Source organism: Athalia rosae, chromosome 3 (assembly GCF_917208135.1).
Source record: "Athalia rosae chromosome 3, iyAthRosa1.1, whole genome shotgun sequence".
NCBI classification, from domain to species: Eukaryota; Metazoa; Arthropoda; class Insecta; order Hymenoptera; family Athaliidae; genus Athalia; species Athalia rosae.
In genome coordinates this window covers 5783352-5796587 of record NC_064028.1, presented here as the reverse complement: position 1 = coordinate 5796587, position 13236 = coordinate 5783352, and the positions used below count along the sequence as shown (strand labels likewise).

Genomic DNA, 13236 nt, shown 5'->3' with positions numbered 1-13236 from the left:
CTGGGTGAAAAAGAGGAGAAAATACAAAAAAAAAAAAAGAAAAAAAAAGAAGAAGAAAAAAGAAAAACCTTTAATTGCAGAATTTCTCCATTTCCTCGGGATTTATGTTATATACCTATATATAATATAACGGGAAAAGGTTTTCCGATATGCCTGCAGCAGGGCGTGGTTTTTGCTGCAGGGGGTTTGGTATTTTATAATAAGTTTCGCATAGGATCTGGCCATAGCAGCTGCTGCACTCTTTAAGTATAATAAGATATTTTCACTGTTGTTAGAACTAAACGTAAAGTAGTTTGGAAGTGAGAATCCCCCCCCCCCCCCCCCCAACAGTTACCCTCACTTTGGTGACAAAATAAATTAAATGAAAATTGAACTCTTCGTTGAAAGGTTCGTATTACAAACGTTCAACCTTCCCACTTTATGGAATATGATATATATGTATATAGTCTCAAAGCCGCAGGGTAAACTGACGAAACTTTTCATTTAATTATTACCTAAACGAGCGTATTTTATAATTGATATTAATTTATCAATCGATATTCCAATTAACTTACACGACCGAACCGTATTCGCTTTACAATTATTCCGAATCCTAAATCGAAAATTTTCTCTTCTCTCCTCCAAATTTTGGAAGGTACGATCACGATTACACGTGCGAGTCATTCGATTCGAATGATAATACAAACGAAATTTGGATTACAACAAACGATAAAAATATGAGAAATAAAAAGTGAAGTAAAATGCTGAACAAAGTTTGCCTTCTGCGCTCAGTTCAAAAAACAATTTATCCGGCAGCGGTGCGTGAAGCTCACTCAGGTCGAATATCTACCTTCCCTCACAATTGTCTCTCCCTAAATACCCCAGCTGCGATTAAAACGACCCGCTGTGATCGCGCGGTGGAAAATCTCTACGCAGAACGCCATCTCACCTATATAGCTAAAGATTGAACAAAAACTCCTCTCTCTCACTCTCCTCGTTTCAAATACACCGCGTAAAAGTTCCAATCTAAAAAATTCGATTGGTGAAATTGACGCTATTCTTTAATTGTTTCGCACAATTCAATTGGATCGATGACGCTGTGATAAAAAAAAAAGGGAAACACAAAAATATTCAAAGGTTCGTCACAATGAAAACTGTTTCAAGGATCAAATAGCATAATCGCAATTTACAAGTTTTTTCGCAAAAACCCTCGGACACGCACCACGAGAAATTTGTGAAGGTGAATTATTTCGTCGTCCGAAATTTTCCACCTCCTTCGAAGATCCTTTAAAGGATGTCCATGCGGGGTATGTATCGTGTACGAGTACGTGTATACGTGTGTGTATTACATAAATGTATTTATATACTACGTATATATATATATCTCTGTATCGGTCCCGCACACTTGGCCGGCTCTTCGGTAATTGAGGGTGGCGGCCAGTCGAGCGTGTGTCTATGGCACCCCTAATTGTTTCATTCCTCCCCTTGGCATCCACTCAATCTATTTCGCTCCCTCAGCTACTATCATTTTATTGTCGCGCCACCCGCTGCGCCCATCATACACAATGAACCTATATAGGTTGTATACCTGAAGCTATATTTTCGCCTGCATTATATACAAACTAATAAATGTAATACACTACCGCGGCGCCGTATTCTAATTCATCGATATCCCAAGCGTATATACGGGCCCATTGATGACACCGACCAAACAGGAATTCATCGTCGTTCCTCCGAAGATGCTCGTAATTTTGCACCGTGCAGATCGCATCGAATAAAACACGGAATGACAAAATCTCTCTCAACCGAACACTCCCCGCACCTCGGTGTTGTAATTATATATATTTTTTGTTTCCTCAAGGCATTAGGTCCCAAAAAGTAAACTTTGAAAATCTCGGTCGAACGCGTACGGATTTCTAACACACACACACACGTGTACCGAGCTCACCGTACAGAGCCCTGGGGACATAGTTGGAATAGGTATGAAAATGGTGTGCACTAGAGATTCCGTGCTCGAAAATCCCCGTGGGATCCCGGCACTTGGCTTTACGCTATGGAAGTACGATCCCCGCACACGTATATATGTGTGTATGTACACCGAGTTATGTCGCTTCGCGGTACACGATCACCGATTGTATGCAGACCCATCATATATGTATGTGTATCGCACGTACGCGTGTACAGAACGTTCATTCACGCGAGTTTAGTGTTTACATTTCCTACTAATGGCCACGCTTAGTGAGATTTAAATTTTGTACCCTCCGCCCCTCTGACGTATAATTTTATAGCCGTCCCGACTTTTTAACGGTGATTAAAGTTTTACGTAAGCACGAGTGTTTCACACGTGGAAAAATTCCCGTCGATCCGCCCACGTCTCGCGTTGTACGATGCCATCTTGTTGTTTAATTTTTCTTCTATCGTCTCGCGGCACTTTGAATATTAAATTTCGATGTACGGTGCCGTTTTGGTTATTAAAACGGGACGGAATAAACAATTCTCGCGCTACGCAAAAACGCGTCGTCGGAAATCAATTTTTTTTGTTTCATTAACGTTGCGTGATAAAACGCTAACTTACCGTAAACGTATCAAATTTTGAGTATACGTACTTTTTGTTGATGTAAACAGAAGCGTCGGATCCGACTCTTTGAACTCTGCGTTATACGATTCCGTCGATTTCGTCTCTATTCTCACCGAGAGTATATATTAACAATTTTCTCATCTCGTACGAGCGACTCCGTAAAACAAACGAATATTATACGTCGTCCTTCGGGAATGAAAAGGGAAGGGCATTTACCTGCTTGTATCCAGACGAGGGGTCGATCCGAAATTTAACTCTGCACGCATCGCGCGACACGCGGCGATCGGAGATCAAGTATTCGGCGTAACGGCGATACGGCGTCATCCACTCAAAGTTTTAGGGGCTAAAATGCGTGCGAACAACCCCCCACCCCCTCCCCACCCACCCCCTTAAGTTTCGACGGCAAGTGCGCGGATACAGGAACCGCGTACTCGTCGGTGTGCGGAGGTCCTTTTGAGTGGTATACGTGAACCACGCGAATCCCACGGCACGTAGCGAAATCGAAACGACGCCGATTTCGTCGTCGTCGTCGTATCCGTCTCGTGTATGAAGCTCGATTGAAATCAGGGCTAACAATCGTTGTGTGCGTATCGAGTATAGCCAATATAACGATCGGTTATATCCGCTGCCGCGGCGCGGAGCACCGTACGTACACAATATTTCTTCATTTCTTATTCACGGAAGGAAGGAAAGTGATGGGGAGAAAAAAAAAAAAAAAAGAGAAAAAAAAATAAATAAAAACGCACCCCTCCGTTGCGCCTGAAACACGGCAAAGTGTAGACATTTATAATGTATAGGTTTCTTGGGAAGATTTTGGTGCTTGCGTCTGGAAAACTTTCTTTTCGCGCGAATCCTTTGTTCGTTTTATACATACATATAATACGACGGGGGCAAAGTGGTTTTCAAATAAAGAATACGTAGCGCTTATGGGACACGTGTGTACGGGTCCCGAAAAAATTTCCTCCCCTCCCTCCCTCCCCCTTCACCCTGCGAAAATCCGGAGTTTTAACTTCACGTTCAATAACTTTTGAACGTTGAAAATGAAGGAGAAAAAGTAGTAAGATGATTGGCGAATGTCACGAAAGAATGTATGGAAGAAAGAAAAATATACGCGGTGAATTTCTGTAAAAACGTGTAGCGTATCTCGTGTATTCCTGCAACGTTGAAAAAATACGACTGTTAGGGAGAGTCAAAAGCTCGACCATTTTACCTGCGCTGCGGGGTGAGGAGGTGAGGGGCGGGGGGGGGGAAGTTTTTAAGACGTCCTCTTAAGTTCTGAAAACAATATTACCAAGTAATAACAGACTACTTTTCTACTCTTATATATTTTATGTATACATACGGAAAAATGGAACGGCGAAACGTTTCATAATACATACAATTTTATAAAAGTGCTGCGCGATAAAAAACTTTTATTTAATCTACAAACAACTCGCCATTGCGATGGAGAGAACCGCTCCACGGTATAGCGGGGGATGAAAGTCAAGAAATTATATCGGATCACAACCGTCTATTGCTGCTGTTTTATGCAAAATGAAATAATTATTTTTGTAATTGCTTTTTCTCTCTCCCTCGTTTATTTCATACAATCCGACAAACTTTTTCCGTCTTGTTTGTCGCCGAGAAATTACACGACGAACAAATTGTTGATCCTACCGTTGTATTTATTCTCGAACTTTGTCCAAGAAAGAAATGCAGCTAATCAACCCTGTTTTTCGAATTATTCCTTCGGAATTTCTTTGCGCGCGGATACGAAATCGCGCAACGAATCACGTGTGTTATTTATCGGGAGGCTGGGTGTTCGTAAATTTTTCGGTGATAATAAGAGATTAATACTGGAAAGGGCGCGACGTAGAAATTCGCCGGATGGACCGCGTCCGTTGGCGCAAGCTCAGTCCCGTTCGTTTTCAGGATCAGAAGCAGAGGTAGCACCTTGATATCTTAGTCGCCACAAAGCAGTGATAACATTTTCCCTCTCGGAGGGCAGCCTAGCAACCCTTGGGTTGGTTCAGGGTCGATATTCCGCCTGGCGAACGAGGAATGTTACCAGGACAACGGTGAGGCCACACCCATTTTAAAACATGGCCGCTGGAGGGATGAGGATCTCCCGATATCGCAAACGATAAACCAAACCGAGGCCGAGGGAAACAAGCGAAACCATCGGCGTGAGTGAATTATCATAATATTGGTCATTGCTGTGGATGAGGTGAAGTAGCTGCCCGGAATCTCTGCAGCGGTGCTGCCACCGCCGCTGTATACCAAAAAGAGGCGAAAGAGCTTTCGCGCGAGTTTGTTCTACCGAACAACCCCGTATATCTCCACCCACGTACACCTATACGGATAACAAAATTCCCAACCGAACGGTTTCTGGGTGATTTTTTTTTTCTTTTTTTTTTTTTCTTTTGTCACCGATTGCTTTTCTCGCGGTTTTCCCCGTCAATGATACGAAAGCGTTTATATCCGCGGGATGGCCATTAAATTCAGCGCTGACCGATGATCTTTATTTATCACGTCCTTCCATTTCGGACACCAATGACAAGGTTTTTCGCCAGCTTTTAACGAAGAATCGAATCGATTTGTTGACTCCGCACGACGGGGGTTGCGCCTCTAATCATTGCCTCTGCGAATCTTCTCGTTCGTTTTTTTTTTGTTCCGCACCTACGGCATACTTCGAGGGGAAAAAAAGAAAGCAAGATAGAAAATGCAATCGGAGGCCATGCAGCGACAAAAGAAGAAGACTAATTTCTTCCATATAACTTGCGGCAATGGAACGCAGCGATTCTCACTTCGAAAATGATTCTATCGCTTTCTTTTCTCTATACGAGTATTTTGGCTGCGAAACAATTAGCGCACCGATCTTTATTGTCCGATGGGTATCGAGAAGATGTAATATCTGTATCAAAGCTAGTAAGACTACAAACACAACCACGGTACTGGGTGTCCCTAATAACCATATTGAAGTAGTCGCGTGGCACAGCACGTGGCACGAAGTGTTTGTGTCGGTTTGTGTCGCTCGCCCGCGTATCCTAAACCCCCCTCCCCCCCCGATTCGCTCTCGCTGCGATATACATAGTTTGTTGTGTCGCGGCTGCACTGCGTTAAGTTGAACGAGATGGAAAAAAGAATTGAAGAGAATATCTTCCGCCGAAGAACGAGGGAGGGTGAGATAAAGGGAGGGATGTTTTACACGGCGAATCCTATCCGATATAGCGTAGTGTAAATCGCGTACGGACCCCGGGCACAATGCGTTGTCATTGATCGCTATTTTGGTACCTATATAATTTATTCCCCTCCCGCTGGTGTGCGGCAGCCGTTTATCAATTCATTTCGTTGATAATTATCTCGTCGACGAGTCGAAAGCTCCGTAAAGTTTCATCGGGACGGATTTAACAACATCGTCCGCCGTTGAGAAAAAAAAAAGAAAAACAAAGATGTAAAGTAAGATCCTGGGAAAATTTAGCTCGTTGAAAATTATTGTGAAATAATCAGTTTCAAAATTTTATAAAATAATATGCTTCATTCGAAGCAGAAGATAATTAATGGGACGAATGATATTTGTGGACGGCATTTGAAACGGCCTGTATAATACTTATATACGTACACAATAGATCGTTTAGACTTAACATTCTTTCGAAATAGCCGGAGGATTGTTCGTATACAGGAGAGGGAAAGCAGGGAAAGGTCGGAGGGTTCGAAATGAGTGGATTTTCATTGGGTTTTAATCCCCTCTCGAGATGTTACCGGTAATAGGAAGGCAACGCTTGTCGCTTAGGGTGACAATATTGCATTCCTAGATCTCACTCGGCGATACAATTCTCTCATACATACATCCCAGTTTTTAATGTGTACAACGAGATAGCTGTTGCACCGGCATTGGCGACGGCAAAAGCAGCCCGCGCCCTCGTTTATTAATCATATCCCCCCCCTTTCTTTCTTCGACCTTTGCAGACTTTCGGAGACGGAATAATATATATATAACATTCGTACATGGTAAAGCATAATATCGTCAACTTTGATAACTATTGAAAAAAAACAAAAAAAAGAAAAAAGAAAGATAAAAAAACTGCTGTGAGAAGGAATACAGTAAATAATTTCATGGAAATCACGAGTGAAAATTAAAATTCGATCGTATTCAGCGTGGGGTTATCGAATGAAAATTGTTTTCACCGAAGTCGAGCTCTGACAGTTATTCTATCCGCAAAACCGATATCGTGCACGTCGCACGTTATAGGTACCCTATAATGTAAGTAGAATGCGGATGCGTTGTACAATAATTCTGCCGAGTATTACCTATGTGTATATTTTATGTATATTGTAAGTTAGAATTGCACGGCGATAACGTCGCAACGAATAACACCGAGATACAACTTATTGTAGGATGTTAAAAAAGTGCAGGTTGTTTGATAAGATACACCTAGGTGTACATAAAATAAAGCAAATAATGCATCAAGGATTACACGCAACGTGTACGAGGTGTGAAAAGAAACAATTAAAAAGATATCGTGTATATAATGTTTGATTAATATACTTTATAATCTTATTAGGTATAATTATAAATTTATCACCTGGACAAGTTCTATCTCTATATATATAAGGAAATAGATATACAGAATATATCATGAGAAGAATGAAATTAAATTAATCAAACAACAACGAAGAGTGAGAAAATTAATCAGGGAAAAAAAAACATATTACACTAATGACTACATAATTGTACAATATATAATATACATACTTATATACACAATAATAATTCAGATAAAATTTTATTTCGTATATTTTATATTACTTTATTATATTTATAGTAGTTTTAAATTATCATCTACTTTTTTTTCCTTTTTTTTTTTTTTTTGGTTTAATTTTTTAATCATAATTAAGTCATCAGATACATAACTTGTGAATTATATCATATCATATTGTATGGGAACACGTTTTTTTTTTTTCACTTCTGCATTATACACACATAAATAATTAATCATATATATAATAATAATGATAACCGGTATCTTCGTCTATTCGTTATTATTATTCTATATTCTTTTCAATGGTTAAGATGAAGAGAAACATAATTTACACGAGAATGGCACTACCCCTTTTCCTTCTTCATTTTTCGTCTTATTCTTCTGTGAATGTGATTTCATTTTTGCTCATTAAGTATAACACAGATCCCAGATGAATCGATATGTCGGAATAATCGTTGTGTGTACCAATACTTCAGATCACGGACCAGCAGATGCCAAAAAAAAAAAAAAATACTGAAATTCGGCGGCTGTACCGTCAAGACTGCCCGCTGTTCTCTCTGTACAATGATTCGATCGAGTCGCGGTGTTTCCGGCTTATTTCAATGGTATTATTCGATTGGATTTTTACTTTATCCTTCAATCTTTGCTCTTCGATGCGATAAATTTGTGAATTGATTTTTCTGTCCGAATAAACGCCAACCGGCCCACCCGCGATCAGAACTTTTACGGAGTCCAAATAACAGATGTACGATACTATACGTACATAAAGGGTCACAATTGAAATGATAATGACGATAATAAAAATGGCGATGATGATTGTAATAACGTGAGCGCTCCATCGTAGGTACATTATTTGGTGTAATAATCGAGAATAATCATTTTCAACGAACTTGTAAAATAGGATAAATAATAAATCTTATATATTTCCGCTTACATGCTATAGATTTGTATAATATATGCACATTTGGACTAGACTTTGAACCGGTCCTAATAAGAGGATGAAAATTTACGACGAAATGAGGATATCCTATGGCTGGATGAAGGTGAGAAGAAAAATGAATGAAAAGAAAAAAAAAAAAGAAATACTTGGTAGGAGATATTAGGTTTTTCTTTTTTGAGCTCCCCTCGTGATATATAATAATGATAATGATATATATATATATATATATATATATTTATAATTATGTAGATACGTCCAAAAATCTTCTATTCTCTATATAAATATCTATACCCTTATTAATATATTATTATTATATTATTGATACGATATAATAATGGCGAGCGCGTATAATTTTCTTATGCTTCGACATCGTGTTTTTTAAATATATTTTATTTTATGTATATTATATGTACCCTTAAAAACTAACGCTACAATCTACCTCCACACACGTATGTACACACACTCAACGTCCACTTGGTCCGTTACGCCCGATCAAACAAAAGCTACGGCTCTTTCTCTCCCTCTCTCTCTCTCTCTTTCTCTCTTTTACCTTTTTCTCTTCGCGAACCGAATAAAAATCGCAGAAAAATCAAGGGCTACGCAAATATTGACGGAAGGGCGATATTTACAAAGCTATTATTAACCGTTGAGGGAAATAATAAAATAATACATAGACAAGAACAATAAAAAAAAAAGACACTGAAAAATATGAAAAATCGGATCATAGATACAAGGGTTGGTTGTACTTATATATTCGTACGGCATCATGCACATCAAATACTATGACATCGTGTAATTTGAGTTTACGTGTTGTAAATTTTACAGGTTTCCTTTCGTTTTCTACGGGGGATGAAAACTTGAATAAATCTATCGCCAGTGGTCGAATAGTTGTCACACAAGTGGGTTTTATATTATAATGATAATAGGACACGAGATATTATATACGGATATACATCGTCTATTGCACATAATAACACCTTTTCTTCGACCAATTATAAAAATTCGTGGACTTCATCGCAGTTTCTTTTTTTTTTATTTTCTCAAGACGATCATCTGTATCAGGTTTTTGGTTTTTCAACTTCTCGATCTTTCCTAGTTTCTCTTTCATTCCGCAAGTTCTCGTTTCGAAGATGTTTTCAACTTCGGTAGGTATGTAATAGGCAGACCCCGTTATCGTTGGGTAATTGTTTCTTATCTAAAGCCCGGTTCGTTAATATTTCTCAATACGTAACCGACGGTAGCGACGACGTTTCCTTCATTTCATTTCAATACGTGTGTAATATTTTTCAGAGTAACGCAAACGCGATTCATATTACATTCGTTGAAAAGTGAATCTCAGGTGGAAGTTATTTTTACAAACAATCAAAAAAGAGCCACCGAATTCCGCTCGCTGAAATTCAAGGAGAGAACAAAAGTGAACGAACGTCTTTCCGAGTTCGGTCGGCGGAAGGATAAACAACAACAACAACAAAAAAAAAAAAAGAAAATTCTCATAACGGTATAAGTAATCCAAGTTTAAATGATCGGTGAAAAAGCTGAGGCGGGACTTCTTATTCCTCGTTGTTCCGACGGTCGCCTCAGGTCGAGAACTCTGCAGCCGAATGATTCGCTCACAAGTTGATCGCTCGACGTTTGTTTACCGATCAGAGCCTCGATGCTGAAGCTTCCTTTTTTCTCCTGATGCACAGCGGGCGTCTGGGACATCGTGGTTCTCGGCGGCGGATTGAGCTGCCTCATCGGTGGCGCCGATATTGCCACCGGTTTGTAGAGCGGCGCCGGTGGTTCGAGGAAACCGTATTTCAGGGCTTCCAAGGCACCGATGGGGAATTCGAGCAACGGTAATCCCGGGGGAGGCGAAAGATAGGCGCTCGCAGGATAGGGAAGAGCGCCGGGAGCCTCGCTTCCGGGACATGTGCTCCTCTCGTTGCAAATAGCGAAGGCCATCATGGCCGCGCGATCTCTCAGAACGTAATGAGGCGTTGGTCTTTTGTACCTCTTTCTTCGACGGAGGAAACTCCCGTTGTCGAACATATCCTCGGCGTCCGGATCGAGGGTCCAATAGTTACCTTTGCCGGGATTGCCCGGTTCCCTGGGCATTTTCAGGAAACAATCGTTCAGCGACAGGTTGTGCCTGATGGAGTTTTGCCAGGCGGGAAATTTTTCACGGTAATAGGCGAACCTGTTCGATATGAATTCGCAGATACCGCTGAGCGTTAGTCTTTTGAAAGGCGATTGGAGTATCGCCATTGTTATCAACGCGATGTACGAGTAGGCGGGCTTTATCATCGGCGAACCTTCGGCCGAACACGTAGGCGAATTTTGGCCAAGTTTCGGCGTCGAATTCATCGGGGCGTAAGGTTTTTGCTGTCGATTGTTCCTGTTCCGATGCCTCGACGACGACGAGGACGACGACGTCGTCGTACGGGATGTGGGCGAAATCGAGGACGCCGGTGTTACGGAGGTGATGCAGTGCGATCCCGAACTTAGAATCACCCGATCGTCCTTGCCGAAACTGACCGGGTCGACGATCGAGCTACTGCTGTTGTCCGAGTCCTTGTCACTGCTTTTTATGTACCCGTTGCACCCCACGTTCGACATCATCATCGATTCCATCTCCATTTTTTCACTCGGCAGACGAAAGAGAGAGAGTTCGTAGATTTTGGTGAAAACGAACCGAAAAGAAAAATAAATAAAACTTGTACGGTCCGAGATTTTTTTTTCTTCAATATTTCGTCAGTTAACTGACAACCTCGATACCATTTTTCAGTCCCCGCGATGAAATGTCGCTAAAGTATATCATCGCTGTTTTTCACTTTGTCACTGTGTTTTTCTTTTTTCTTTCTTTCTTTCTTTGAAATAAATAATCACGCTGACGAACGGACGGTGGTGAATTAGAAAAAAAAAAAAAAAAGAAACTGAGAACACGAGTGTAGGGGTAAGTCCGGAATTGAAGGAATTCGAACTTTATAAACAGACAGACAACTCAGGCGGCGGTGATAATGAGCCGTTTCATTCCATACGATGTCGTTAATGCAACTGTCATGTGAATTATCTCTGCACCATCGCGTGTTATGTTAATAGTTTGTTGCCACAGTGATAACAAATTCTTCTGAACTTGTCGTTGGTTTTACTCGTCGCGATGCATCGTGATATGATTCAGGTAAAATTCCTTGAAATAATAGCCTATTATTATTTCGCACAATAAGATTACTCGTCACGATCTCCGATTCCGGTTGTGAGCGTTATTCACATCTTTTCAACTAACGGAAACGAACACAAAACGAGAAAATAAAGAAAAATCACAGGAGGGGGAATATTTTCAAATCGTTCGATACACCGACGATGGAGATTGAGAGAGAGCGACGATTCGATAAATAAATGAATGAACAACAAAAGAAAAGAAAACTTCGTTTTGTACTTCACATAAAAAAGAGAGTTTATTATTTATTTTCTCAACGTGAAAAACAAATATCTCTGATGAGGTATTTCTCGTCGAAGAATAACCCAACGGAAAAAAGCTCCCTTGTAATTCTTCCCTCGCCAATGAGACGTGCGGACGACGTGCGACTGCCGGTTCTCCAGGCTTTGCTTTGCCTTTTCCCCTGACCCTGTTGTCTTCCGTTTAGAAAAGCACAAAATCGAATCACATCCCTACCACAGGGTAGTTGTATTACATATATATATATATATATATATCCACCGTTTACACACAGATATCACGCCGTCTAAGGGCTGAAGCTTGCTTGTGCTACTAATACTGAGTCCAGTTTTCCTGACCCGTTCCGTACCCTGCTCACGAGTCCCCACGGATTGATTCTAGACACCGCCTCCACAATGGAGGGGCGGCTCCGAAGGCGGGAATATCTGCCTCCCCCGTTCAACGACTGAAGGGGAAACGCCGAACGCAGGGGTAGAAAACCCGGCGAGAAACAGAGACGGAAATATCGAGCAAAAACCGGGGGAGGGGTGGGAGCTAAACCGACGGATATAGGAAAGAGGAAGGAGGAAAAACTCCCCGGATAAAAGTTGCAAGGGTAGAATTGTCACACTCCGTCCGAGTTACCTTATTTCGGACCTGATGCTACAACAGACGACAAAACCCGACAACGGGATACCCGTCGATCTCATCCCTATTTGCTTCCTCCTGGCAATTTTTTTTGTCTCTTCCCTTAAAAACAATCGACGATACCGATCGCCTATCGTTCCGAAATTCAAATATATCTCTCGCGTTACAAAACTGACGCTCGATGAGGACCGACCGGTCGCGAGACGGAGATACCGGAATCGGGATGGGAACACGCGAAACCCGGAGCTCAAATGTAATCTATATGAACAGCGGGAGGTGGTGGTTGGGAAATAAACGAGCTAGGGGACGGTACGGAGGAATGGTACAAACAGAGGGCAAGTTGACACCCCGAAGCCATGCGCCAAGCAAATGGAATTCGCACGGAGCCTGCAGCGGTAGCAGCAGCAGCGGCGGCGGCGGCGGCGGCGGCAGCAGCATTCGACGGCTACAGGGAAACTCGGATGAAGGGGTTGGGGGGGGGTTGGGGGGTTGGGGGGGCAGATAAAAGGGTGCCACTGCCGGATGACAGAGTCCCGGATTGGTTCGCACCGCTCCGGAGAGATATCCGTGCGTCTCACCCGCAGGTATACACATCGGCACCGTGTTCGTACCCAATACAGGCGAATAATAAGCGCGCTCTCCCGGTACCACCTAGCCGCGAAGAGCCGGGGGAATCCGGTATCGCGGCGTTGTTATTCGGGGACGTCGCGCAGGCCTCGGGAGCTTCGACAGAATGAATATTATGTTTACTCGGGCACACGGATAGCAGCAGAGACGACCTCGAGTGTATCGGGACGCCGATACGCCATGCAAATAATCCGGTGTTATTGCACTCGTCCGGGGTGAAACTCGAAGTTGGAAAGGACACCTCGCACACATCCCTCGCGATTATCTCGCCCATCGTACGTTCTCCAGCAGTGGCTTCCGACAC

The 13236-nt window shown here is 42.0% G+C and overlaps 1 protein-coding gene across 1 annotated transcript; it reads right to left on the bottom strand.

The window, feature by feature from the left end:
- Positions 1-6843: 6843 nt before the first annotated feature.
- On the bottom strand, positions 6844-12039 carry LOC105693887 (forkhead box protein D1). Its single transcript, XM_048652048.1, has one exon. It carries the CDS (start codon positions 10856-10858, stop codon positions 9755-9757), a length of 1104 nt encoding a protein of 367 aa, XP_048508005.1. The 5' UTR covers positions 10859-12039; the 3' UTR covers positions 6844-9754.
- Between the last annotated feature and the right edge of the window lie 1197 nt (positions 12040-13236).